This window comes from Wolffia australiana, chromosome 1 (assembly GCF_029677425.1).
Source record: "Wolffia australiana isolate 7733 chromosome 1, ASM2967742v1".
Taxonomy (NCBI): Eukaryota; Viridiplantae; Streptophyta; class Magnoliopsida; order Alismatales; family Araceae; genus Wolffia; species Wolffia australiana.
This window is the reverse complement of record NC_135835.1, coordinates 12,607,783-12,634,786: the sequence shown is the minus strand read 5'-3', so window position 1 is coordinate 12,634,786 and position 27,004 is coordinate 12,607,783. Positions and strand designations below refer to the sequence as shown.

The 27,004-nt window shown below is 43.8% G+C and overlaps 6 protein-coding genes across 9 annotated transcripts; 4 read left to right on the top strand and 2 right to left on the bottom strand.

Moving 5' to 3' along the window:
• Nucleotides 1-4,236: 4,236 nt before the first annotated feature.
• Nucleotides 4,237-6,220, bottom strand: LOC144707117 (U-box domain-containing protein 16-like). Its single transcript, XM_078580238.1, has one exon. It carries the CDS (start codon nt 6,218-6,220, stop codon nt 4,358-4,360), a length of 1,863 nt encoding a protein of 620 aa, XP_078436364.1. The 3' UTR covers nt 4,237-4,357.
• Nucleotides 6,221-6,300: 80 nt separating this feature from the next.
• Nucleotides 6,301-8,315, top strand: LOC144707143 (HMG-box (high mobility group) DNA-binding family protein). Of its 2 annotated transcripts, none has more exons than XR_013582405.1 (7): nt 6,301-6,747; nt 7,001-7,135; nt 7,227-7,314; nt 7,392-7,478; nt 7,771-7,846; nt 7,943-8,053; nt 8,153-8,315. XR_013582405.1 is itself a non-coding variant. In XM_078580261.1 (7 exons), the coding sequence occupies exons 1-6, from the start codon at nt 6,671-6,673 to the stop codon at nt 8,042-8,044; spliced, it is 549 nt and encodes a 182-aa protein (XP_078436387.1). In that variant the 5' UTR covers nt 6,301-6,670; the 3' UTR covers nt 8,045-8,053; nt 8,153-8,315. The 2 variants fall into 2 exon arrangements, 1 of the variants encoding a protein (XP_078436387.1); XM_078580261.1 differs by having other exon boundaries at nt 7,787-7,846.
• A 210-nt stretch (nt 8,316-8,525) lies between these two features.
• LOC144707135 (Haloacid dehalogenase-like hydrolase (HAD) superfamily protein) lies at nt 8,526-11,226 on the top strand. 2 transcript variants are annotated; one of them, XM_078580255.1, is made up of 11 exons: nt 8,526-8,687; nt 8,765-8,896; nt 9,011-9,070; nt 9,166-9,270; nt 9,863-9,917; nt 10,104-10,177; nt 10,262-10,345; nt 10,421-10,561; nt 10,659-10,724; nt 10,785-10,894; nt 10,975-11,226. In XM_078580255.1, exons 1-11 carry the CDS (start codon nt 8,592-8,594, stop codon nt 11,141-11,143), a joined length of 1,092 nt encoding a protein of 363 aa, XP_078436381.1. In that variant the 5' UTR covers nt 8,526-8,591; the 3' UTR covers nt 11,144-11,226. The 2 variants fall into 2 exon arrangements, with proteins under 2 accessions (XP_078436381.1, XP_078436379.1); XM_078580253.1 differs by having other exon boundaries at nt 9,011-9,079.
• Nucleotides 11,175-20,202, bottom strand: LOC144707125 (P-loop containing nucleoside triphosphate hydrolases superfamily protein). 2 transcript variants are annotated; one of them, XM_078580245.1, is made up of 12 exons: nt 20,039-20,202; nt 19,505-19,593; nt 15,886-16,169; nt 13,549-13,643; nt 13,354-13,473; nt 12,823-12,910; nt 12,077-12,168; nt 11,879-11,983; nt 11,677-11,786; nt 11,510-11,597; nt 11,382-11,417; nt 11,175-11,318 (listed from the first exon to the last, which is right to left on the bottom strand). In XM_078580245.1, exons 2-12 carry the CDS (start codon nt 19,549-19,551, stop codon nt 11,235-11,237), a joined length of 1,149 nt encoding a protein of 382 aa, XP_078436371.1. In that variant the 5' UTR covers nt 19,552-19,593; nt 20,039-20,202; the 3' UTR covers nt 11,175-11,234. The 2 variants fall into 2 exon arrangements, with proteins under 2 accessions (XP_078436371.1, XP_078436373.1); XM_078580247.1 differs by lacking the exons at nt 13,549-13,643; nt 19,505-19,593; nt 20,039-20,202 and having other exon boundaries at nt 15,886-16,055.
• Nucleotides 20,203-20,910: 708 nt separating this feature from the next.
• On the top strand, nt 20,911-22,649 carry AZG1 (AZA-guanine resistant1). The gene has a single exon (XM_078580228.1). It carries the CDS (start codon nt 20,958-20,960, stop codon nt 22,569-22,571), a length of 1,614 nt encoding a protein of 537 aa, XP_078436354.1. The 5' UTR covers nt 20,911-20,957; the 3' UTR covers nt 22,572-22,649.
• On the top strand, nt 22,606-24,739 carry LSF2 (dual specificity protein phosphatase (DsPTP1) family protein). The gene is made up of 4 exons (XM_078580230.1): nt 22,606-23,023; nt 23,542-23,744; nt 23,869-24,039; nt 24,458-24,739. The coding sequence occupies exons 1-4, from the start codon at nt 22,789-22,791 to the stop codon at nt 24,659-24,661; spliced, it is 813 nt and encodes a 270-aa protein (XP_078436356.1). The 5' UTR covers nt 22,606-22,788; the 3' UTR covers nt 24,662-24,739.
• Nucleotides 24,740-27,004: the final 2,265 nt, after the last annotated feature.

Here is a 27,004-nt window from a genome sequence, read left to right as displayed (position 1 = left end):
ATCGTTAAATGGCATGGCTACAGATGGTTGCAAATCATGTATTTGTTTTAACAAAATTTATCGCTAAAAAATTAAACTCTGAACTGACTAACACTATAACTCAAGTATGATAATGAGTACAATTCAAATCCAAGGATAATTAGGGCTAACTGAATCAAATTAAATTGAGAATTCTTAGAATAAGTTATATAATTATAAATGAGAAATATGCTAATTCAATCATACCTAAATAATATTAAAAATACAATGAAAGTTAGTAATAAAGTCAACTCAAGCAAATACATTGACCAAGTAAACCCACTATTGTTAGATTAATTTTATATTTTAAAAAGAAGATAATATAACCATCTTAATAAAATTTTGGAATTTCTATTATTTCATTTAAGAAAGAAATTAAAGCTAAATTTATAGTGTTGGTATTTACTTACATGTTGACTTGAGGTGAAATAGGGGTGAAAGTAGTAACTTATACAAATATCCAATTTTAAAAACTAGCCATAAAAATAATAATTACCATGTAAAGATAAAAAAAGTAGAGAATATATGGAATTACTTGGAATTTTCAAAGTCAATGCTCAGAAAATGAGTTGAATGATGAAATCCATTTGAAGTCAAATAATTGACCCACAAAATGATTTCATAATAGGAAGATTAAGGTATCATTCCATGCTCAGGAGCAGTCTTCCAAATGAGCCAAAAGCATGCAAACTAGAGCTGTGGTTATCGAGACATGGCTCTCAAAAGTCAACGCCTTGAAACTATGATTTAAATAGCATGCAGTGGTGAATGATGATTTGGGGGATCTAAACTCAAACGTAAATGCATGAATTGTATATCCATGGAGATAACACTCAACAGAAAAATTTATTTTCCCTAGATTCATAGGACTTAGACAAGAATTGAGGGAGAAATCATAGGACAAACTCAACACTAAAAATTCAAAGATTTGGGGACAACTAGTGATGGTTGCATCCAATTTACTCTAGATTTCCACTACACCAAGCCAAGGGTCACCATGCTGACAATGCAATTTCTCAATTTTTTTCCACATGCTCTATCTGCTGAGGTCTTCTCTGGTCAGTTTGGCATCAAGAGGGCAAGTTAATCTGATTCGTAGGAAGTCAACAAATCTCAGTCATCAATTTCTTTAAGCATTAGATCACAACCCCTATTGAGGCACGCATTACTTTGAACATTCATCAAAACACATAATAAAGCATTTTAATATAATGCCTGTATAGCTGAATATTCAATAAAGATGATATGAATAATAATTTGATGAATAGATGGGAGGATGTGGATAGATCGAATGGAAATGAGAGTGCGAGATTGATGAAGACATAGGGTGATAGTGGATGTAGAAGATGAATACGAAGATATGATGATGAATTGGGTGAATAGACGTAAGTGGATGGGGATGGATGACGAGGATGTAGATGTAGAAAAAGGGATGTGAAGGAGAGAAACTAATGTAAAGCAGTAGACTAATCTTGGATACCTATGTTCTACCTCTATCAAGGTGATTTTTTTATGCATATCAACCTCTCTACTTCTCTGTTGATCTTCCCCAATCACTCAAACACCAAGAACTCTTTGATGGACCTTCAAAATCCTCACTCTCTTTCAATCAGCCTCTCTAAGAGAAGGTGAGTTTAAAGATAACTTTTTACAAATATTTGTGGTTTATTTGTAGATTCATTTATATGGAAATAGTTAGGACAAGGAAGCTCCGCCTAAAGTTTCAGTCCGAAACTCCATCTGGTTTATCATATATCGTGATTTGAATTTGGATAATTGTCAGCCCTTCGATTATCTCTTTCCTCTAATCTCAGAAAAGTCAAGAAGCCATTAAATAATTCCAAAAATATTAATTCATAATAAAATAAATATATATTTTTAATTTAAAAATGTCATCTCTTTGAAGGTAATTTTAAAAAATTGGAAAAATTATATTCCAACTAAAAAAATGCTCTTTCGGAATTTGATATCAAAATTTTTTTAAAAGATTAAAAAATGTAAATTATTATTCTAAAAATAACTTTAATCATTTTAGGCTTGATAGCATCCATATATAATAAAATTAATGCAAATAAACATGTAAAATATGGTCATATTAGCCTATTAAATCCATGTTATCGAACATATTGAGATGATATATAAATACAAAACTATTTGACTATGCATGAATAATACAGTTGAGAATAAATTATTTATACCAATCTAATTCATGACATGATGATAAATCTAACAGATGCACACGATACTAATGCATGTTATTGCAACCCTTACATGAATCATTGGTAACCTTTGGAAATAAAATAAATAAAATGCCAAACAAGACATGCATGTGATTGAAGAAGTAGCATGAATGTCATCACTTCTGTGATGTTTTATTCAAGAAAAATCAGGAAATGCATATTTCCATAGGAAGTGAAAAATTCCTCCACCGAATCTCACTTATGTGATGCTATTAATTTGCCTACTTTAAATGGAATCACCAGGTAGTTTGAAAGTTTGCCCATAAGCATTAAAACTGAACTGAACCTACCAACCATTATAGATAGGGTTTGACAGTACCGACCTTCTTATGGTTTTTAGCAAGCTTCTAAACTTATCCAAAGTTCTGTCCAGTTGTCTTGTTTGGTCCCGATCCAGTCATGTCGACTAGTTACTGTCAAAGTCAAAGGACAAAAGTAAAAAATGGCATGGAAGAAGGAAAAATGATGAGGAAAATAAGAAAAAGAAAATAAAAATTGAAGAAGATGAGGAGAAGAAGAAATTAAAAAGGGAGGAAAAACAGGAGGAGAAGAAAGGAAGATGAAAAGAAGAATAGGAGAAGAATAGAAGAAGAAGAATAAAATAAAACAACAAGAGTAATACATGAGGAAGAAGATACAAAACTAAGAAGAAAAAAGAAGATATAAATAAAAGAAAGGAGAATAAGAATAATGGTGAAAATATTAATGAAAGAAGATGCGGAGAAAAAGGAGTGAAAGAGGAAAAAAGAATAAAATAAGAACAGAAGACGAGTAAAAGAAGAATAATTGAAGAAGCAGAGAATAAGAAGAAAATAAAATGAATAAGAAAAAAAGAGGAGGAAGATAAAAAAAATAAAGAAAAGGAGGGATGGGGGTGCAGGGCAGCACCGGTGGGGGCACTACCTTGCGGGCAGAAGCGGAGGGGCCATGGTTGACCAACATTAGATCCCAGTTCCAGTTTGACCCTCAGGCCGGATCCGGACTGACCGTGCGGTCCACCCTGAAATGGGAGACCGCTGGTTCCCACCCTGAAAGGGACGCCATTTTTGTCCTTGGACGAAATAATTGTCCCGTCCAGGACCTCGGACAATATACGGGACAAAGAATCGTCCGCCCCCCCCGGATACGATGATTGCTTTGTCCATGGACGAAATAACCATCCTGTATAGGACCTTGGACGGGGGACGGGACACTTATTTTTTCCTGGGGGAGTATAGTATGTACCTGACAGGTCCACCTGCCCGACGCACGTGCTGCACCACGTGTCAATTCCTGAGTGGTCTAATTCTGACACACACCCTGTTTTGTCCCAGAACGTTGGATGGGACGAGAATTTCTTGGACGGGACAGTTTTAGAAGGAGAAAAATGGGTGGGACTAACCCTGGGCGGGACGATTTAGACGAAACTCTAAAAATTGGGTCCTCCCGTCCATAGTCCATGTCCCGGACGATCCGGAACTTTAGTCCCCTTTAGACATGGTCGTTCTGTTCGCTTTGTGCGAATTGGTGTGAATTGTGCATTCTGTTCGGATTTCCGAACATAACAAAATCAAATTCGCACAGAACATCACACTGACCCGTGTGCGGTTCGCTTTGTGCAAATTGTGCGAATTTGTGCGAATTTTGTGCGAATTTTGAACACTGTGCGAATTTTGTTCGACTTGTGTGAATTTTTACCCATTGTGCGAATTTTGTTCGAATTGTGCGAATGTGCGAATTTGTGCGAATTGTGCGAATTTTGTTCGGATTGTGCTAATTGCTCGAACATCTGTTCTTATTTTCGCACATAAAAGAACAGAACAACGAACAGACCCCTGTGCGGTTCTTTTGTGCGATTTTTTTGTTCGTTTGAAAAGAAAGAACAGAACGACCATGTCTAGTCCCCGTTCATTCCAGTCTGACCAGTTCCAGGTCCAAAATGGCGAACCCTATTCAGAGGCATACATAGACGATATGACTTCCTATAAGAAATGAAATGTCAATTTGTAAAGATAATAAATAGACCAAACAGGGTTATAATAATTTTATCCAAGAATCGTTTAAAGTACAAAAAAAACCGTATCGTGCGACGACACGGATGACGCGGCCCGTCCCCCACGTCAACGGCGGCAAAAACGGCAGAGAGAAGCCGCCGTCCGCCGGCCGCGCTCCGAGCCGGACCACATCAAGCTCCGGATGGCCGAGTCCATGCCCGAGACGGCCGCCAGCTCCGCCGCCGCGACCGCGCCGCCGTCGGCGCAGACCGAGACCAGCGCCGCCGCCGCGGTCTCCCTGGCTCGAGCCGTCCCCCCCTTGAGCGCGCCCGCCAACCGCGTCACCGAGTCCCTGGTCCCCGCCACGTCAGCCGCGCCGCCCCTCCTCGCCACGGCGGCCACAACGGCTAGCGCCATCTCCGCCGCCTCCGGCACCGCCGTCGCCTCCAGCGCCGCCGCTACCGCGCCGCCGTCCACCAGCCTGCGAATATTCCCTTCGTCCCCCGCCATCTGAAGCATCGCCAGCAGCCCGTCTCTCTGACCGCTCGCCGGGCCCCTCCTGACCAGCTCCGCCAGCCCCTCCGCCGCCCCCCTCGACATCGCCACCTTCCTCCTGTACTCCGCCCGCTGCGAGGATACGCTAAGCAGCGTGCCCGCCGCGTTCTCCTTGGCGGACCACGTTAAGCCCCCCTTCAGCACCCCGATGACACCTTCCAGCCCCCCCGGGAACAGCATAAGCAGCTTCTTGCTGGACGGGACGACGGAGAGGTTCAGCAGAGCCGCCATGGCGTCGTCCTGGAGGGACGCGTCGTCGGACGTAAGCAAGGAGACGAGAACTGCCACGGCCCCGGCGTCCGCCGCCGAGGCTCTGTTCTCCGGTGACGATTTCGTGATCCGCCGGAGCTCCCGCACTATCCTGTTCCTCGACTCCGACGTCGGGTCCGCCACTAGCTTGTTGACGAGGAGAAGGATCGTCGTCTTGGTCGCTTCGGGCGGGGCCTCGGAGTCGTCCACGTGGAGCGGGCTCCGCCGTCGGATGACGTTCCTCAGGGCTTTGTTGGGAATCAGACGGCAGTGCGAAAGGGTCTGCCCGGTCTTGGGACACGTGGCGTGTTCTGAGGCTATCCAGCTGGCGATCGATTCTCGCTCGTAGGTCTGCCCGCTGGAGACAACGACCGGGTCTCTCATCACGTCCAGCGTGATGGGACACCGGAGGTCCACCGGAACGACGGTGTCTGATGCCGCATCAGAGCCGAGATCAGATTTTGATGAGAATTCCTCCGATTCGACGCATCTGAAGTACAGTACGACGCCGAGGAGCTTCGTCATCGCGGCCGTCCGTTCCGGATCGACGCGGTTGGCGATCTCAGCCTTCAGCCGTTGGATCTCGTATCCGAGCAGTTGAGAGTCGCTCAACCCCAACTCTTTCAACGGCTTGGCTATCCTAGAACAATCCAGAACAATCCCTTGGTCAGTCTCTCTGATCACTTGAAGAATCTCGTCGCGGAGCCGTTCGTCTTCTGGATCAACAGCCGGCGACGATCGTCGGCACTGTTCGCAGATCAACATCGCCATTTCCCCAAAGTCGTCGCCGAGGCCGAGATCGGAGAGCGCGAACACGCTCATCAGCTTGGAAAGTTGACAATCGATCGCGTGGAAACTCTTGGAAACGGTTTCCAGTCCTAAAATCAAGCCGATGCGGCTCATCCGAAGGGAACAAGCGTTCATCAGATCTCTCAGACGGCGGAGAAGGTCGAGGATGTCCGTGAGGCATCGGATCGAAGACCACGAAGGAATCACGAGGGAGGCGGTAATGTTGGAGAGAATCTCCTCGAAGAAAAACGAGAGAATCTTCGACTTGCGGGCGATGGCGCGAGCTTTCTGTCTCTGAGGGGGGAGATTCCAGCGACGATCGAAGAGGGAGATCTCGGTTGATAGACGGAGGAGAGATCGAAGGAGAGAAGCGTCTTCTCGGGGCGGAGTCGCCATGCTTGCGAACTTCTCTCCGTCGTCGTCTTCGATGAAATAGGGGGAAGGCGGGAGAGAGAAAACCGCTGCGGAGAGCTCTCCCTCCAAACCGGTGGGCTCTGTTGCGGTTTGGGCTGCTGAGTCAGCTTGTCGGCCCAATAGTAAGCCGAAAAGTGCGAAAAGCGGGTAGTGGGGCCCGCTTTCGGTTTTTTCCGCTGGAGCAACGAGGCCGCTGCGGCCGCCGGTTTTCGGAATCCGGATAAGTGCCGGGAAATGAGTCCACGTCAGATGACACGTGGTCTGTCGGCAGACGTCCACGTCAGTTTCAGTGGAAGGTGTTACGTGGCGGTAATTTGAAAACTTTTCCCGCCAATTTCGGCGCTGATTGTGTATTTAAGCAGTTTCGCGTTGTCTTTTCTTCTTTATTCTGCTTTGTCGCGGCGAGTAATTGGGGCTGGAGATCGTCGTCAAATGGGAAATCCGCGGTTAACGAAGAAGAGAGTTCGAGCGGTCCGCCGCGCTCCAGACGGGAGTTCTTTCCAGATTTGGTTCGGATTTCATCTTCATCTTGATTTTTCTTTTCCATCTGCTTCTCTATCTTTATTTCCAAATGTGTTTGACCGTGCAACGATCTTAAAATCTCTGCCGAATGCCATTGGATCGCGATGCACTCGATTTGCTTTTCTTGATTGGTTCTGTTCTCGGAAATGTGCCTGAAAATTCCAAGATAGCTTTTTTCCCTTTTTGCATTAGATCGCTGATTCGATATCAGCAGCAATGAGTTGTGTGCGCGTATTTCAGCCCTCAATGTGGCGAGTCCGTTGCGATCTTGCTCCTGGACATGCACGAATGCGGTGGCAACGAGAAGAAACGTAGATTAGAAAGGGAAGTTGTGAATTTCGTTGATCAGCCGAGATCTGCCTTCTGCTTCTTTACGTATATTTACTCTTCTCTCTTCTACGATTAATGTTTTTGAATGTTTTGAGGCAATGTGTCCTGATTACAAGAATTTTTTTGTTTGTTAAAGGGAAAGCTTAATGAAGAACTGCGAAGCTAAGGACTGGGCGGAGATTGGCCGGGAAGCTTTCGAAAAATGGGTTAATATGTCGGCCGAGGTGATGTTACAGGCGCCGCGGCAAAGAGGAAGTTACTCGGCAATAACGTAGTCTTAGTCGTCGCTACTTATGTGCAGGAAAGGCTTCCTTTCGTTGAACAAGCTGATTCGGTGAATTCTGCGTACTTGAAAACGATATTGGAAGAATGCAGGTCGATTGCACAGGTAAACTTCTCGCCTCGCTCCTCCTTTCGTATTATATTTAATTGTTGGTATGATTGACATTCGTGACGTCGTGGGTGTTTTATTCTTACTGTTTTTTCCCCTTTGAGTGGCTTTTGGAAACGATGGAGTTATATTCTTATCTTCATTTTTATATTCGGATGACTGTTTCTCTACTTTTCTCATGCAATAATAGAAAATAGAAATCGCCCTAGACAATTTTTATTTTCTGATTTTGATTGATTATTGAACCTTTTTAGACAGAGAGAGAGGGAGACTGAATCCATTGACTCAGGTTCCATTGCGTCCAGGTCGAAGACGAGGCCGATTCCGCCATGGTAGGGTTGAAGGTCGACTTGCAGCGCATTATGGTTAGTCATCCGTCTCATTTATTTTTCTTTTTAATTTTCTATGTCTCTCAGAAGCGCAGATAATTTCTGAGCTTCCACGTTCTTCCCGTCATGCAGGAGCATGAAGACACATCATATCAAGATTCCGGTCAAAGTTTCTACTTTGAAAGTTTTGCCTCAGACTCAGAGTTCCCCAGTAGGGGGGTCACTCGTAATTGACAGATTTAGGTGAGGAACTTGATTAATCATAGGTGCATTTAATCATTTAATATGCGATAAAATATTCTGGGAATCTATTTATTTATTGACCGATTTATTTTTCTTCAGGGGAGATTTTTTGGGCCACGTGGGTATTTTTCTCGCGTTGGGCAATGCTCGGGAGATTTTTTTGGCGTCATCGTCCCCTCCCGGCTTTTTTTTGGGATTTCTCTTGTTCGCTGCAACACGCGTACATATTTACAGATTAATCCGAAAAATCGAATTTGGGTAATTGGGAGAAGGGGTGTTGTTACAAATAACAGAAGATTAGCGGTATATCATTTTTTTCTCTTAGGTGGGGACAACTCTTTATGAGAGATGTTCCCGTGATTCATTGGTTGCCATAATTTGGCCAGTGCGCGCGGTGTCGCCGTGTATAGACATAAATTAAAACTATTGAGGGGTTTTTAAGATTTGATCTTAGATTTTCATTGTTGCTGAAAGTCTCTTCTACCCACAAAACGTTCCAAAGGGGGGAACGGACGAAGAAGAAGCTTTGGTCTCTCCGATGGCAAGCGCGTTCAGAAGCTCATCTTGGGCGCCTCCGGCAGCGGCGTCGCCACGCTGTACAGTCTCTCGATTGCCTGCGAAACTCACTATTCCCGTACGTGCCTTTCATTTCTCTTCTTTGAGTTTTTCCTTTTTCTTGAGTTGCTAACTCTCGCGCCGGAATCACCGTAGAGCCGTAAATTCGCAAGGGTTGATAAAAGACGTGTGTATACGGCAAAAGCTTCTGGCAAGGACCATGGCCCGGACGAGAAGAACGCTGGAGGGGGTTTTCCTTGCCCTACTAGCAAGGTGTTCGGTAAAGAGGTAGAGCGTTCTCCACTTTTAATTGGTATTTGTTCAATCGAGTTCTTAAACTCCGATGAGAGTCGCATTGGATTTGTGCCGAGTGGTAGAATCAATTTAGTGATTACTTTTCAGGCAATTGGAGCCGAGTATGGTGAAGGATTTGAAACTTTCAGGATGGATGGTCCTCTGAAGGTTGATGTGGTAATTTACTCGGAGTATAAATTTTTGTGCCTTTGGTTCTATTGCGTGCGATTTTTCTAACGAGGGAAGATCGTTTTCCCCCGTAGGATTATTTGAATAATAAGCTGCAGGAAAGCTTCCTTCAGAGAATAAGACATGCCATGAAGCCTGACGAGACCTATGGGCTCATCTTTTCTTGGGACAACGTTGTGGTAACTATTTCATCTTTATGTTAAAAGTCATTTTCTAACGCGTGGGATCGCATTAATTATAATTACAAAATCTGTATTTTTGTGAATTTTATGGGTTTATATTTGATGTCAAAATTATACTATCGCGTAATTCATGCGTCGGGCTTGTGATCGCGTTAATATGCTGTCGAGTTGAATTGCAGAGTAGAGTTGATTTAAGTGTCAGACTTGATTGTTCAAAGTTCATATTATAAAGCGTGGGATCGCGTAAATTATAGTCCCAAAATCTGCATTTTTTGAGAATTTTGTGGGGTTATATTTGGTTCCAAAGTCATACTATCGGGTAATTCATCCGTCGGGCTTGTGGTCGCGTTAATCTGCTGTGGAGTTGAATTGCAGTGTAGAGTTGTTAATTGTCAAACTTGATTTTTTATAGAGCCTTTTACTCTGACAACCTTATCTGAGTTGTCAAGATTCGATAGTATAATTTTCGGATACGAGATTCATAATCTTGTTTATTTGTACATTTCCTCCTGAAAGTTGTCTTGGTGGGTCGTTCTAGTTTTTTTCGCCGTTTTTGATTCTCTGGGGTGGATTTCGTTTCTCAACGCAGGCCAATACCTCTTCCTTGAAGCTATCAGCATGGGAGCAACTTGCCGTTGAAGAAGGTACATGCAATCTGCCTCGTTTGATTCTTGGGTTTCATTAAAAGTCCTTATTCTTCAAGTAATTTCCTACCTCTCTGCATTTCCTAAATGCAATATAACATAACACCTTGGCTTGCGTCGAAATTCTGATGCAATATCTGCAGGAGAATGATTCCCTTAATATTTTACATATATTTGCTCTCGCAGGGATAAACATCCCGCAGAATGGTCAGATTCAACGATCTATGCTCCACATGGCGGCTGAAGATGTGCTACGAAAGGTTTGGACTGATAATTACCTTTTAATTCTACTGTGCAATCAGCATTTCCACTTACTCCCTGTTTAAATCGACCGCTTCTACTAGGTTCTGTTTTGGGGGGACGGAGCGGGTGATGTGGATCGTCTGAAGTCCAGACTTGTGCAAATATACTACGACAATCTCCTCAAGGTTAGATTTTCAAAATTCCATTGTCATCTTGTCGATACAATAATTATATTATCTCTAGTATTTCATTTTTTAAAGTTATCAAGACCAGTGGAGGGACTGAGAGAGTGGCTCGACGCGCTCTACACGGCAGGCGCTCCCTGCGCCGTTGTTTCGTGTCTTGATCGGAGAAGTATGATGGAGGCGCTCGAGCGCATGGATCTGAGAAAATATTTCCAGGTGACATGGATAAGTAACTTTGTAACATGAAGATGAATTGACTTTGTAACCTAAGGAACCCAACTTCTCAGAAGTCTGTTCTGCCCAACTGATGCAGGCGGTGGTAAGCGAGGAAGACGGCATGGAATCAATTGCCCACCGGTTTCTCTCCGCCGCAGTCAAGGTACGAAAATTCAAGAATTTTCTAAAAGCCACTTCAACACACTAATCTGTGTGTGAACAGCTCGACCGGAAACCGGCCAAGTGTATCGTGTTCGAGGACGATCCCCGGGGCATCGCAGCGGCGCACAATTGCACGATGATGGCCGTTGGATTAATCGGCCCCCACCGCGCGTATGCCTTTCATTCCACTGCCGACACGTGGCGATCCATTTAACTGACTGACTTATAATGAATCGTCGTGTGTCGGCCAGGTACGAGCTGGTGCAAGCAGACTTGACGGTGGGCGGCTTCAGTGAGCTCTCGGTGATCAACGTGCGGCGGCTGTTCGCACACAAGGGGTTCCACTTCATGGACCCGCAGAAACAGCTCGCCGAGAAGGCGCCCCCCAAGAGGAAGCTCACCATTGATACCTTCTTCTGAACCGTCCACCTCTTTCTCTTTGTACAGCAGCAGGAAACAAAACTAGAATATTAAAGCACAGCGGGTGCGTTGACCTTACAGAAGCGTTGACCTAGGGTTTGGCGAACCTTGCCAACTTGGCGAGCACCGACCTCAGGCTGCGGATCCCGGCGCCTGACTTGGAGCTTACCATCGTCTAGAGCAAAGAGTCAACGGTCAATGGAAGGCGATGAGGAGAAGAGGGGAGTTCAGTACTTACGATGGGTTTGACTAGGGACGAATTGGGCTTCAGGCTCTGGAGATCATGCATGAGAGAGCAGAGTTATACGATTAGGAAACCAACGGCTAGGATTGAAAGGTCGGTTGGAGATTTTTTTTAAATCCTACCTCTTCAATTTGCGCGGCGCGGCGGGCCACGTCGAGGGGGAAGACGACGTCGGTCTTGGTCAGCACGATCTGATAAGGCGTCTTTGACCTGACACCATCGAGCCTCGAATGAACGGTGGAGATCGTACGAAGCAGATAAAAAAAAAGAAATTAAAAAATTGCTGCACCTTTCCATCAGGTCAACGAGCTCGCGGTCTCTGGGCTTCATACCCCACTTGGTGTCGACGAGCAGGCAAACCCTTTGCAGGCCCTCCCGCGTCGACACGTACTCCTTGACCTTTTAATTTCCAAGCAGATAGGAAAATATTTATTATACCGGCTTTTTTTATATTTTTTTGCGAGGAAAGGAAGAGGAATAATAATACTCACTAGTTCCTCCCAAGCGTCTCGGACGTCGTCTTTGGCGTAGGCGAAGCCGTATCCGGGCAGATCGACGAGGCAGAGTTTCGATGCTAGTCTGAAGAAATTTATGGTCTGCAACACAAAAAAAACGAGGATGAGAACTTACATGCGCATGAAATTTCATTATTATTATTTTTCGATGTTGGGGAAGTGGGGCCCACTCGCCTGAGTAAGTCCCGGCTTGTCAGAAGTCCGCGCCACTCCCCACTGCCTGGTCAGCGCATTCAGAAGAGAAGATTTGCCGACGTTTGACCTTCCTGGATAGAGGCAAGTAGGTCAGAAACTATCACTCCACCCGCAATCAAATTAAATTTACTAATCAATTACAAATCTACTTTTTACGGATGAAATTACCGCTATAGTTTGTTTGAAGCTGTCGCTCTACACGCAATTAAAAGAATTTTAATAATCAAATGCAAAGATCTACTTTTTGCGGATGAAACTACGGTTACAGTTTAGCAGAAGCTATCGATCCACAGGCAATTAGAATAAATTTAATCATCAATTACAAATCTAGTTTTTACAGATGAAATTGTGGTGTTACAGTTCAGCAGAATCTATCACTCCACACTTAATTAGAATTCATGAATGAAATTACCGTTACAGTTCGACAGAAGCTGACGTTCGATACACAATTACAAGAAATTTAATAATTAAAATGCAAATCTACTTTTTACCGACTTAAATTCTAGCCTGCGTAGGAGATAGATAGAGAGATAGATTGTATTAGCTACATCCCTTTGTGATAGTGCCCAATTTGCTTTGTAACGAAATAAACTGAGACCGGCTTCAAAAACATATTTCAGCTTCAGGAAATATAAGCAAGAAGGCAAGAAAATTTCATGGTTTTAGTTTTTTGTTTTGAGGAGCAAATGTTTGACAATATCAGAATAAAAGTTTTTATTTTCTACCTGCAAATGCAATCTCCGGTAGGTAAGGCGCTGGGAGGGATGACGAAACCTTGGCCGCAGCGAAGAATTCCAACTTATTTCTGAAAACCTGGCACATATGACTTCAAATTCAACCGTGTGCGTAACATCCCACAATATTAAAATTGGTTTTTTTGCGCCAGGAATAAATTTGGCAAGAAATTAGAAAATATCTCTTTTTCTTTCGGGGCTTTTAAATTAGGGAGCTTAAATTGGTCGACAATTTCACGAACAGGAACATAAAAATGCCGAAGAAAAGGCAGACAATTCGCTTTAATGATAGACATGCGCTTTAAAATGGCCTACAACAAATTCAGGGCGTTAATTTCTCCTCAGAGGCTACCATTTCGAAAAAATTGAAGATTTCCCATATATTATGAGAATAAAATTTTACATAAGATTTGGAAAGAATCACTATAGTGAAACGAATGGTAAAAATCGAACGACATTTTGTAAACTTTTAACTATAGCAAGATTCAAAGCTAAAAATGACAATTGAAAGAGAAAAAATACATTTTCCTCAATACGTTCCCTCTCGGAGCTATCGGAAAATGGAATATTGTCCAGAGGTGCGGAGAGCTCAGTATTGTATCCCGCATTCTTCAGTTCAATCAGACGCCGGCGACCCAGTAACTATAATCATTACAAATGGTCAGGGTTATTTCAACAAAGAAAGGTCTAAATAGGGAGTATAGCTACAAAATTTACATTATCTTCAATGAAGGAAAGGATGGCAGATGACGGATTTATAGCACGGAAGAGTGCATTTTGTGAAAATTTCACCTCTTTTTCAACAACAGTATCTGAAAAGTACGCAAGAGACATCAAGAAACAGCAAGACAATAACACGGTGCAGAGCCATAAAATGCACGAGATTGCGTTGAAGGGAAGTGATGCAGAGAATTTACATTCTGTTACAATTCCGTATTCCAGGATATGGTTGTCAGCGTGGAAATATTGATTTCATAGAGACTGAAGGTGCAAGGAAGCCATCGACAGCCCCATTATAAATGAATATCTGTCAACATCATCATGCTATTCTATTGTTCAAAAATAAAATAAAATCATCATGCTATTCTCTCAATTGATCAAGAATCAAAACAAATCACACAATGTCACGAACCCCTGCTCCCTTATCCTCACACAGCCGTTCTGTGGGTCTCAGTTAGAATTCTTGATACAATCTCCATAGCATCTAGTGGTATTCCTGTCATTTCATTCCAGGAGGAGCATTCCATCATTTTGCCATCTAGGGGGCAATTAGCTCTCTTTTTACCTTTTCCTGCATTTCTGTTTTCAAATATATGAAGTCCGCCCCTTGGGGGGACATGTCCCCAAAAACTAATAAAAGTGTACTATCTTCCTCCTGGAGACATCCCTTCCATCAACTCCTCTTTTGCCTAAACCGATGAATTTTCCAGCAAGCCCCAGTGTCAATCTTAACGCTGGTGTCTGTCCTCCCTCTCCTTCCCAGATAAGAACACCAGGATCTTATCATTTTCTTATCAGGTTCTTGGCTGCCCTCCTAAAGGGAGGGCATCCTGATACGAACCTTGATCTAGGTTCGTATCGGGAGGAGGTTGGAGGGCGATGCGAGATATCGAAACGGGAATGAAGAGAGAGGTCGAACAGATGGGGACAGGGATCGACTGAGGACGAACTGCCTGATGACAAGGTGAAGGGTTGATGATCGCAGGGACGGGGATCGCCGGAGACGAGAAGAGAACCGAACGGCAAGGGTAGGGATCGGATTGGAGGGGAGCCGGCTGAAGAGGTGAGATGACCACGGGGATAGGGGATCACTAGACGGTCAAGGGGACGGGACTGAGAGAGGGAGGATCGAGATAGTGAGCCAAGAGGCCGATCTTACCATAAGTCTTGACTGCCCTCCTCAAGGGAGGGCTACACATATTTATAAGGAAAGGAAGCAATCTACCCTAAACATAAAATGACTAAAATGCCCCTAGTGGGCTAAACTTCCTAAGATACCCTTTGGGGGTATAGGATTGTATCACATCTCTATTTAAAGGAAATACATCATAGCCAAATGACTGAAATGCCCCTGGGGGCTAACATGATGAAACTACCCCTAGATAGGTTGAGGATCCTCTCAAGGATCCTATCACACAGCCATGTCATCATCCACTGCCACACAGCTACATCATTGCACAAAAGTTTTCCGCAAATTCTATTACTCGGCTGAGAGTCAAACTCAAGACATCCATCTTGGTGACAAGGCCAATGGTGCTCATGCACCTGTTGATTGCACACCTGTTGCTCATGCACCTGTTGTGCGCCCTTGATTGCCCAAGCAGCATGTTTTCATGTTGTGCGCACATCGTGTTTTGAAGGTCTCATCTGCTCCGTGTTTCTTGTGCGCCCTTGCATGCACTCTGTAACCAGCATCCCATGCACGCCTTGCTGTCTTTCTCCTCAGGGGTAGTGTGAGTGCTCGAGGCCTATTGTGAAGTGACTCTTATTGTCAAGCTGGTATTCTCAATCCTCGTCTCTAAATTGATGAGGAGTGCGAGAAGGCCTAAGGAGCCAAATAGATCTATATAGGATATTTCTGAGTGCTCTTTATCCCATGTAGGATATTTCTATGACATGGCTTTCTTAAGCCTATATAAAGGCATGTAATCTCTCCTTGATAGTCAATGCAGTCTGTTCTTGTGTTCCTTGATCTGGGCTTCCCTTCCAATCTGGGGCACTGGGCTTCTCGTTGCCCTACCACTGTCTCTGCTTGTTGTTACATAGAATTTTGGATATTCATTTTTTGAGAAAACTGTAACATTCAGCTTTAACGAAAGAGTTCAGCATGTCTCAATGTTTCGCAGGTTAATACAATGAGACATTAAAATGAACCGAAGGAGACTCTTGTTAAACTCGGTTCCAAATATGAAATTCAGGAAATGTTGAGCGAAACTTTTGGCCCCAATTAGCATTCAAGATTTCTAGTAAAACAACTTGGTTGATGTAACAATCATGATAAAACCAGGAAATTCAAACACCAAAAATAGAACACAGCCTGTAAGGAAAAGTTACCTTTCGGAAGTGGATTATCATCAATTCGCTTGTTTGACATATCGTGTGGATCTATCCGTATAACTTTTTTCTTTCTCTTGACAGAGACATCACTCGTTAGTGGTTCACTTTTTATGCATTCTCTGTTGTGAGAGTCTCTCTTCTCTGATCTTCGAAATACTTTTGCACGGTTGAGACTATTTCCACTCTGAGAAGAACCTCGTCTAATCTTATTCTGTTTCGAAAAACTTTTGCGATCATCACATTGTTTCTCAGATGGCCCCCGTTTTGGCTTCTGGCTCGACCTTCGCATATCGGTAAAAATGGTAAAAATAAGTTTCAAAACAAATTGAACATTTTACTTCAAAATTTTCTAAGAAATGTGCCATTTTTACCCAAGGAAAACCCTAGCAATTCATGAATGAGACTTTTAAAAATAAAATTTATTCGTTTCAAACCTCGTCTGAACAGCTAGAAAGTAAAAAAAAAAAGTACAAGCCAATGAGATTCCAAGTAAATGAAGCGTGGGAAACTTCTTCATACCGAGGGAAAAATGATGTAGATTTTTTCTAAATGATGCGTGCGAAGGGAATATCTGTGAAAATGAAGTCCATCTTACAAGTTAGTAGATTTTCTCACTTACATCTCTATGTTAGTGTCAGCAGAAGCTCCATTCTCTTTATGTAGTTTTATTTTTTTTATTTCTATCTCATTATGTTGTATTCTGACTCACGTGACTTTGAAGTCACGCATGTGGGTTGAACCCACCTTGTACTCTCACTGGTTTAAACCAGAGAGAACCCTAATGCATGAAGTAAGAAAGTTGTTTTCATCCCCTAATGCATGAAGTAAGAAAGTAAGAAAGTTCTTACTGGTGGCTAGGTCAACTGCTGCACAACGAAAAGGCTAGTTAACAGGTAGTATTCTCTTGGACAATACTCCTCGATGAAATAACGGCAAACAAAGGTGTAATAAATTGAAGGAAAAGATGAGATAGTGGACTGCAGAGAGAATTTCTGAGAATGTGGAGAAGAGACAGAAAAATTGGCGCAAAATGAACTGATCTTTATTACTGAACAGATGCCCCTTTTATACAAATTTTCACAGAGAGAGAGAGAGGTTAATGCTTTTGTCCAACGGTCAAAAACTGACCATTGGAAAAAAGCTGCAGAAGAGATTCCTTTTTCAAAAAAGACCTCCAACAGCTATATTTATAGCTGTTGGAGGCTGGGCCTGATATAAATCAGGCCCAGCATATATTAGGTCCTAAATGGACCTAATATATTCCCTAAATGGGCCCCTCACTATTGGGCCCTTAATGGGTCCTTAGTGGGCCGTTAATGGGCCCTTATTGGGCCTTTATTTAAATCCATTTTAGGTTAGTTTTTCCATTAGATCCCTAGGATTAGTCTATTACACGTACATGGCCTCAGGCCCATAAGTTAGTAAAATTAGCCCTAACTGGGCTGTGATGATCTAACAAAAGGAAAGGGGAAGATCACCTGGAACCTGTGATCAATGCAATACTATATGTTACAAGGATAACTGAACTTGTCCAGCGCCCTCATGTCTTTCTAAACCAGCATGCAACAAGACCCTCCCCTTCATGAATGACCCTGTCTATCAAAGCTGTCCAGCCTTTGAAAAATATCTCATTATGATGCAGTCATAAGGCCCATAACACCACAAATATCCTTCCCAACTCAGCCTCTCTCTTGAATGTTCGACCTCGGAGAGACATCCAGAAGGCCTCCTCTGAAGTAGTGTTCACCCGTCCCGATACCGGTACCGGATGCCGGTATCGGTATCGGATACCGATATCTGGATACCGGATATCTGTTGCTACAGTGCCGATATCCGATATCGATATCCGTCTCCGTCTCAACAGGGCAGATGACGATATCGGATAGCGGATGCGGATATCGAAAACCGATATCCACATCAAATTATAATAAAAATAATATTAATTATTAAATGTCTCACTTCGCATTGATTAAACGTGGGCACGAGAGCAACAGAAGAACTTTCTAATTGGTCAAACATCTCGTTTATTATATACAGTCGAGTATTTTTAATTTCTTCCATATGGGATAGCAAGATTCGGGTTTTGTGTTAAACTTGGAATCCCTTTATCCCATATGGAAGGAAATAGAACTCATTGTTTCTATTTATTGGACGGTGTCCTCATATATTAAATGATGAATATATATAAGGGTCTTAAAATATAGCGATAATTGGTATAAATATTTTAACATTAAATGTATTGTCGGACTCACTTAATATATACAGAGAAACTTTTCTGATATCTTCCATGTGGGATAACGGGACTCTGAGTTTACATTAAACTTCGAATCCTGTTATCCCATATGGAAGAAAAAAAAAGTTTGCATTCTATATATTAACCAAGATTGAATATAAATCAAAACCATACAACATGTATTAAACTAACTCGTCATATATGCTGCGAAGGTTATTTTTTTCGGTCGATACCGGATATCGGTTCCGGTATCCGGATATCGAAATCCGGTATCCGATACCCATTTCGTCCTCACCCCCCCAATATCCGGTACCGATATCCGTCTACCCCTCAGAGACGGATATCTTTCGATATCCGATATCCGGCACCATCCCATTTTTTCCCATATCGGATATCGGTTGTCCGATATTGGATATCGGACAGATATCGGTTGGGCGAACCCTACTCTGAAGTAATGTCCACCAATTGTGTCCGCTGGCAAACCCATATTGGAAGAGCGAACAGGCACTCAAGGAAAAGATGAGAGCAATCTTCTTCACTATCTGTGCACATAACACACTCAGTTGGAGTGTCCGGTAATAGCTTCTTCCCGAGGATTCTTGTGACAAGTCGTCGCTGTGTTTGCACCTTTAAGGAGAACAAAAATTTGCACCATTGAGAGGATCTTTTGCATCCACATGATCCTGCATGCATGAATGATAGCCATGTCTTCCTCAGTCTGATCATCCCTGAGCTTCGCATAAACCCCCGGACAGAAATAGAGGCACCCTCCAATTTCCAGTCATCCTGCCCTCCTGATAGGGCTAACATGGGTTATAGAGTTTTGCATATACAAAAAAGCCTCCACCCTTTTATCTGACAGAGCCCCTACAAAGATTCTATTCCATGTGTCATCCCATCAATCCCCAACAGAGGTCATTGGGTCCTGTGCAAGGCGAAAAGCCATGAAAACGTTTCTCATAGAACGCCCCTAGCCGTCCTATACTCTAGCCAATAATGAAATAATGAACAATGCCCATTTTGGCATAGAATAAGGCCCAGAGGTCATGAAAAAAGGTCTGCATAGTAATCCTATGATTTCGAATGAACGTTAAGGATCATCATTCTCGTTCCAGAGGAAAAACGCTAAGATCGATATGGCAAGATAGATATCCACCGATGTTCACAGAAGATTTTCATCTGGTAATTAAGTTCATTGCCTGATTGTCAGAGCGTGGCTGTTTTATAAAGAAGAATAACGGTTGAAGACATAGTTTGCAAAAACGATTTTTCCAGAGATTGCATAATCTCATAAATAAAGATCCAGAAAAAGAGTCAGAGACGTTATCCTCACCAAAAGGATCTAAATACGGTATAAAAATTGCATGAGAGAGACAAACAAACCTTAATTTGGTGTTCTCCGGCTTAGGGGCTATCGCATTCCGTGACATGGTTACGCACTTAAGAAATATGCTTCCTCTTCATTTAATGAACTGTTGGGTATCAAGGAAAAACATACAAGGAAAATTGAAGATATCGCCATTAAAAATCCGTGAGAGAGAAAGATATGCAATCTATATGATTGAAACATTAAAACTCTTTCGTTGTCAATAATGCGTCAATTGCATAACATTGCCTCGTGATGAAAAATCGGCCGTTTCCTCGCTACTAAGAAGCTCAAAAAATCATTCTCAACATCAAATAAATAAATCAGCACGACGAGGCAAAGACGAACGAGTCAATACTTAACATTGCCTCGGGATCAAAAAACGGTCACTTCCTCACTTTTAAGAAGCTCAAAACATCAGTTCTCAACATCAAATAACTAAAACACCAGGATAAATTAATGACTAACGCGGCGGTGATGATAAGAAAATCACTTCCGGGAAATTAAGACCAATGAGGATCATGAGAAGAGAAATAAATCAAAATAAATACCAGAAACATAGATCGGGAGAACACAAGAGAACAACATTCCCTTGCCGGACGATCCCCCTCTTAGTGATCTCTAGAATCTCCACATCCACTGCCAGATCACAGAGGAGAGCGCAAGTTACCTGCAGAACTAACCAGCACAGGACGGCGGGAAAGGTGGAAGAACCCTATTTATTTGTAGTCTCGTCGGATCTAAAATCAAACGAGTTGGGCTAGTCACAATAATGAGCCTAACTGTCATCACCCACTTCTGCCCTAAACGGCCCAAATCAGGGTTCGGTCCTAGTCGTTGACATTTTGTCAATGATGGCGTCCACGTCACACCATAATCGATGACGTTGGCACGGTTAACGACTTTTATATACAAATTTAACGAAAACAAGGGTGATGTAACGATCAAAGGTCAACGGTTTAGCTTAATTCCAGCCTGTACACAGGTTGAGGTTGACCAATGGAAGCTATAAAGATCAGGTTCGGACGTCACTACTTGTGACCATGCAACTAACTAAGTCTCTAATCTCGAATCAAAGTATAATTGAATGTCCTCAACAATTAGTTTATTGGTAAAACTAATTTTAGGTGTTACACGCCCACAGAGATTTCGGTGATCTCATTCTGACTAAGAGTATCTTCAGTTTGGTAAAACGATGCAGGGTGACTGGGCCCACAGGTGAGAGTCTTGTATCGTCTGGACCACTGTAGCTGACTGTTACGATGACGTATAGAGGGCGCAGCCGACCGTCAGATCCATCGGTCAACGAAAATCCGACGGCGGAGAACAGGCGAACAGGAGTGTTGACTTTAGAAGACAGATAAATAATACACGTAAGGTATTTATTTATGCCCACGTTTCTTTTATTTTTTCTTTAAAGAGGATTAGATTCCCCCGTTCAGGAGGCGGATCTCCCAAAGAGGAAGGGGAATGGAGGGTCAGGAGGGCGGCGGCGGCGGCGGCGCCAAATCTGCGATGACCCGGCTGAACGCCGCCGTGGCCGAGTCGCGGATCGGGCGGCGGTTCAAGCTAACGGCGCGCGGCAGCTCGTTCACGACGGAGCTGCGGGCCGGCACGGCCACCTTCCTGACCATGGCGTACATCCTGGCCGTCAACGCGTCCATCCTCTCCGACACGGGCGCCACGTGTACGGTCTCCGACTGCGTTAACCCCTCCCCGGGCTGCAAGTTCCCGCCGGCCGTGGACCCGGGCTACGCCGCGTGCGTGGCCCGAGCCCGCCGCGACCTGATCGTGGCCACGGTCGCGTCGTCCGCCATCGGCTGCCTTATCATGGGCGTCTTCGCCAACCTCCCCATCGCGCTGGCCCCGGGCATGGGCATCAACGCCTACTTCGCCTACACCGTCGTCGGCTTCCACGGCTCGGGTAACCTCTCCTACAGAAACGCCCTCGCGGCCGTCTTCATCGAGGGCCTCCTCTTCCTTCTCATCTCAGCCGTCGGATTCCGGGCCAAGCTCGCCAAGCTCGTGCCCCAGCCCGTACGCGTGTCCTCCTCCGCGGGGATAGGCCTCTTCCTCGCCTTCATCGGCCTCCAGGGGAGCCAAGGAGTGGGCTTGATAGGCTACAGCTCGTCCACGCTCGTCACGCTCGGCGCCTGCCCGCGCGCCGCCCGCGTGTCCCTCGCGCCGGTCGTGGCCGCCGCCAACGGCACGCTGACTCTGCTCCCCGGCGGCGCCGCCTCCGGCGCCATCTACTGCCTCAACGGCCGCATGGAGTCCCCCACCTTCTGGCTCGGCGTCGTCGGCTTCGTGGTCATATCCTTCTGCCTGATGAGAAACCTCAAAGGCGCCATGATCTACGGCATCGTCTTCGTCACCGCCGTCTCCTGGTTCCGTCGCAGCGCCGTCACGGTCTTCCCGGACGACGCGGCCGGTGACGCGGCCTACGCCTACTTCAAGAAGGTGGTTGACGTGCACAAGATAGAGTCTACCGCAGGGGCGCTGAGCTTCTCCGCGATGACGAAGCCCTTCTTCTGGGAGGCCGTCGTCACGTTCCTCTACGTGGACCTTCTGGACACGACGGGGACGCTCTACACCATGGCCAGGTTCGCGGGGTTCGTTGACGACAAGGGGGACTTCGAGGGGCAGTACTTCGCGTTCATGTCGGATGCCACGGCCATCGTTGTGGGGTCCCTGCTGGGGACGTCCCCGGTGACGGCGTTCATCGAGTCGTCAACGGGGGTGCGAGAAGGGGGACGGACGGGGATGACGGCGATCGTCGTCGCCGGGTACTTCCTTCTGGCCTTCTTCTTCACGCCTCTGCTGGCGTCCATCCCGCCGTGGGCGGTGGGCCCGCCTCTGGTCCTCGTCGGCGTTATGATGATGAAGTCCGTGCTCGAGATCGACTGGGACGACATGCGCCAGGCCGTCCCCGCCTTCGTTACGCTGATCCTCATGCCCTTAACCTACTCCATCGCCTACGGCCTCATCGGCGGCATCGGGACCTTCCTCGTGCTCAACGTCCTCGACCGCGGGACCCACCTCCTTCTCTCCGCCTCCCCCAAGAAAACCGCCTCCTCCGTTTAGCCTGCTCCTCCCGGGTCAGATTAACGCGATCGAATCCGATTCCCTGGAATCCAATCTCCGCCGTCTGTTTCCGGTCAACGTCGGGATCTTGACTCACGTCACGCGGGCTTCTAGAAAACCGGTAACCGACCGACCGATCGTCAGTGGTTATCTGTTACGACGTGGCTAGTATATAAGCAGCTTGGGGTGGGGGGTTGGCAAGGCGTCGTTGAGAGAGATGGCGAGCGCGAGTGCTCGGATTTGTTCTTCGTTCGGGCTTTGTTCGAAAGAGGGTAAAGGGCGAGGACGGCTCGCGGCGAGATCTCGTCGGAATGGAATTCGCTGTGAGTTTGGAGGGAGAAGAGATGGGGCAGGGCCGGGGACTAGTCATCCTCGGCGGAGGAAGGTCGAGGATTACAACACGGTCATGAAGCGGATGATGAGAAATCCTTACGAATATCATCATGACTTGGGTGAGAATCAGATTTTGTTCTAGATTTGGGTTTTTGTTTGGAAATTTCCTAGATATTTTGTCCTTCTTGCGTTTTTACATTCCGCAATTTTGCTTGATTGGATCGTCTCCCAAAGGAATTTTCTTCTCAGTTTGGCGAGTTTCGACGCGTTATCGATCGCGTTATGGCTGTTCGGTACCGTTATATAATCGTGTTCATTAGTTCGAATGTTGAGCCCTAATTTAGCTTCTAGCTCTTTGCAACTTATATGTACTCCTGCTTTACTAGAAGACATTTAAAGAAGGATGGCGCGAAAAGGAAAATGATCTCGGCATTGATTAACTCGTCGAAAAGGAATCTTGTTTATGTATCGTTGACCACTGGATGAAATATAAAAACAAGATTGACGGATTATGAGGGAGGAAATTTATGTTTATGAGCTCGAATCATCAGACCCTGCAACAGGTTTCTTGAAGACAATTTAATGATTCCATTCTAACAATTAATGGGCTGAGGCGAGTTTTTCTGATCTTTCCCAGGCATGAACTACACATTCATTACCGAGAACTTGATTGTGGGATCTCAGCCTCAAATGCCAGAAGATATAGATCACTTGAAGGAGAACGATGTGGATCACATATTATGCTTACAGCAGGACAAAGATATTGAGTACTGGGGCATCGACTTCGATTCGATCACTGAAAGATGCAATAAAGTTGGGGTGAATCACATGAGAAAGCCGGTACGCAGCACCCACTTCTCTTCACGTTTTTCATTGATTCTTGTATATATTGTCGACTAATCAACGTTTCTTAGTTTCTCCAAAGATATTGATTTGCGTTTTTCTCGCATTTTCCCCATCATAGGCCAGGGACTTTGACCCACATTCAGTGAGGAATTCTTTGCCAAAAGCTGTTTCTTTGCTCGAATGGGCAGCATCCGAGAATAAAGGGAAAGTATATGTCCACTGTACGGCTGGGTTGGGGAGGGCCCCAGCAGTTGTCATTGCTTACCTCTTCTGGTTCTCCAACATGAACGTAAGTTATCCCATATCATATCAAAAAAAAATTCATTTTCGATGGAGACGTAAAATAGGTCTCAACGAGGAATGTAAATCTTGGGTAAGAGGGAGAACAGTAGAAGAAAAGATAAAATAGATAGAAGTGATCCAACGGGTTCGTTGTGAATTCAAAATTTTTGGGCAGTTTTCCTGCCTTTTCGCATGGAAAACTGCAGATTTGGCTCAATAAGTAGAATGCAGAATTACTTCTTCCAAGTGTAGTGAAAGGTTGTGTGGCAATTTCTTTACTTCTTTTCCACGATTCTCAACAGTTATTGCCCGGGATAGGCAATTGTACTACTTCTTGTCTGTCATCCTCTGGGAAGGAGAAAAATGTATATTGAGCAAACTATTTTAAGGGAAAATTACCCTGATGCATGGATTTGAACCTGCAGTTGAACGATGCTTACGAGTTGCTCACTTCAAAGAGACCCTGCGGCCCTAACAAAGCAGCAATTAGAGGGGCCACGTACGACCTGGCCAAGGATGATCCTGAGAAGGAGCCCTTTGAGGCCCTTCCGGAGCTTGCCTTCCAGGATATTGCCGACTGGGAGAGAAGCCTGATTCAAGAGCGCGTTCGGGGACTCCGCGGGTATTGATTCCCATTATATAATTCATACAATCCATTGTTCTAAATTTTTTTGCGTTTAATTATATCAGTTCATTGAAATGTTCCACTGATTCGCGTAGTGATAAAATAGCAAAAGCGAGCAGAGCTTCTCACTTCAATGTGTATTTCACTGCAAAACAAAGCAGATTTAGGCTTGAATTTTGAGAGCCTTGATACAGTGGAAGAAAATTTTAATATTTCAAGAACAAATTATGCGATGTCTATCCGCATGGTAAGTTTAATATTTGTCATGAACTCATGAAGATATTTGCAACTCAGCGCATGCTTCATATTTTAAAACCCAAAAGGCGGGAAACGAACAGAATAAATTAACATGGGTCTTTCTTTTTCTAATTATTGAGTTTTTCTGTTATTGGATGATGAAGAACGGCAAATGGTGAAAGTGATGTTGACTATTCAAGGATCTTTAGAGAGAGAAAGATAGCAACCAAGAAAATAAAAAGTTAGTAGACCAATTCTTATTATAGTTCTGAAGTACTACCTGTACCCCTATATCCCTACCAAATATGAGAGAGAGAAGAGAGGAGAATGACCCAGTAGAAGAATGAGAGACTTGGGAAATCTGACACCAACATTAATGCCAAAAAATTTATCTTCATGCAAAAGGAATGTTTATTTGCGCATAATTATCTTCATGCAAGTATTCACAGCCCCGTTAGTTTATCTAATGTTCTAATCATCAGAAAATTGTCGCATGATAAGTTTGAGCCTTAAGAATATCAAGACATCTGCTGGCCCAAACAAATTGATATAATCAGATTATTATGGATTCGCTGGACGAGATTCCATGCAGACGACATATGGATCCCAGAAAACTTCTACGAATGAGAATACTTCTCAAGTTAAGGCCATTGACTCACAATATACTAAGTCTAGCTAGGAAAAAGGGCAGCGACTCATAATCTTCTGAGTCAACATAAAACACATCATATTGAATCACCATGAAATCTGGTATCATTTTGACTCTATCATGTTGCCCTGAAGAGCAGATAGCTGCTGCCGGCACGGGCACGGAGCACTATGGCTGCCACCTCTGCGGGTGTTGGTGCTAAAAAATGTCCTAGATAGTGTCCTAAAATTAAAATTTTGGTCACCATTTGATCTAGCTGTGATACTAGTGTTGGGAATATGCTACGGTGCATGAATAACAATTTTCCATTGCTTCAGAAGCTATACATTAATTCAAAATTGATCTCTAAAGAAAACTATACTTTGTGTACTTTGTGGGAAATTTGCTCCACCCTTGACTAGCTTCCCAGAAGAGTTTATTGAAGCCGCTCATTCTCTCGGCCTCTAGAAGTATAGACAAAACTAGAGGACTGTTGGACGTCCTCTTCTTCTCCAACTCCTCTTCAAGACCTCATTGATCTCCTCACCATTAATAAACACTTGTGGAATGAGTAGACAAATAAGAAAGGGGGGACCAGATCTGGCTGGCATGCGCACATAAAATAGGTGCTACCTTGTTTATAATTTTTTGGAATTTTTACAAAAAATATTTACTAATAAAGTATATCTTCCAATATCATTTTATCTTTTTTGGGTGAACCTAAATGCTTATATATCAATTTAGATAAAACTTTGAAAGCCCAATAACATTTCTTGACCAACCTTATTAATTAATTATATCAACATATATTCAACCCCATGAATAGGTTAAGTTTCTAGCTGGTAAAGTGCCAAGTCACACCTCATTCTCAAGAATATATTGAGTAGTGTTTGAACCCCATGATGGGATCTTTTCCATCATCCATGAATGTTTATGTATAATTCTTCATCCATCCGAGTGACTTGGAATTATGATTAGTCATCAAACCCTAATCCTTCATTTAGTTAGTACTAATCTAAAATGGGGATCACTCGAAAAAATCTTCTCCAATATCCCAATCATCTTGGCAAGTGATTTGATGCATCTTCTTCCTTGAATATTGACCACTCAATTACCTCCGTTAATTTCTTAGTATGTTTGAGCTAAGATATATTTTAATCTCATGTTAATGACTTGTACTTCTTACCCAAAACATTGATGTTCATGCAGAAGGTGTCCTTAGTATCTTAGGTCAACTGGCCACTAATAAAACTGTGATATTAATCAACCTCATTAATACTTAGTTATAATATCATGAATGTATTAATATAGACACTTCAGTGAACCCTTTCTCTGAAGAGCACCCACCATCTGTCCTTAGTGTCTCCACACTAATGGCCACATCATCATTCATAATTATTTGACAAGTAGGATCATAGACTGATATTCTATCCACATAACCCAATGTCCTTATTGAGTATCCAACAAATGACACTATTTCAA

What these genes read in the sequence shown, in the direction of transcription:
- LOC144707117 (XM_078580238.1), bottom strand. Translation starts at nt 6,220, where the DNA reads ATGGCGACTCCGCCCCGAGAAGACGCTTCTCTCCTTCGATCTCTCCTC.
- AZG1 (XM_078580228.1), top strand. Translation starts at nt 20,958, where the DNA reads ATGGAGGGTCAGGAGGGCGGCGGCGGCGGCGGCGCCAAATCTGCGATG.
- LOC144707135 (XM_078580253.1), top strand. Translation starts at nt 8,592, where the DNA reads ATGGCAAGCGCGTTCAGAAGCTCATCTTGGGCGCCTCCGGCAGCGGCG. An exon ending in ATCTGAGAAAATATTTCCAG is followed by an intron (nt 10,562 to 10,658) that starts GTGACATGGATA and finishes CAACTGATGCAG; the next exon opens with GCGGTGGTAAGCGAGGAAGA. An exon ending in TTCTCTCCGCCGCAGTCAAG is followed by an intron (nt 10,725 to 10,784) that starts GTACGAAAATTC and finishes GTGTGTGAACAG; the next exon opens with CTCGACCGGAAACCGGCCAA.
- LOC144707143 (XM_078580261.1), top strand. Translation starts at nt 6,671, where the DNA reads ATGGGAAATCCGCGGTTAACGAAGAAGAGAGTTCGAGCGGTCCGCCGC. An exon ending in TCTGCCTTCTGCTTCTTTAC is followed by an intron (nt 7,136 to 7,226) that starts GTATATTTACTC and finishes TGTTTGTTAAAG; the next exon opens with GGAAAGCTTAATGAAGAACT. An exon ending in GGGTTAATATGTCGGCCGAG is followed by an intron (nt 7,315 to 7,391) that starts GTGATGTTACAG and finishes ACTTATGTGCAG; the next exon opens with GAAAGGCTTCCTTTCGTTGA.
- LSF2 (XM_078580230.1), top strand. Translation starts at nt 22,789, where the DNA reads ATGGCGAGCGCGAGTGCTCGGATTTGTTCTTCGTTCGGGCTTTGTTCG. An exon ending in CGAATATCATCATGACTTGG is followed by an intron (nt 23,024 to 23,541) that starts GTGAGAATCAGA and finishes GATCTTTCCCAG; the next exon opens with GCATGAACTACACATTCATT. An exon ending in TCTGGTTCTCCAACATGAAC is followed by an intron (nt 24,040 to 24,457) that starts GTAAGTTATCCC and finishes TTGAACCTGCAG; the next exon opens with TTGAACGATGCTTACGAGTT.
- LOC144707125 (XM_078580245.1), bottom strand. Translation starts at nt 19,551, where the DNA reads ATGTCACGGAATGCGATAGCCCCTAAGCCGGAGAACACCAAATTAAG. An exon ending in ACAAGCCGGGACTTACTCAG is followed by an intron (nt 11,984 to 12,076) that starts GCGAGTGGGCCC and finishes TTTGTGTTGCAG; the next exon opens with ACCATAAATTTCTTCAGACT. An exon ending in CGTCCCTAGTCAAACCCATC is followed by an intron (nt 11,319 to 11,381) that starts GTAAGTACTGAA and finishes TCTTTGCTCTAG; the next exon opens with ACGATGGTAAGCTCCAAGTC.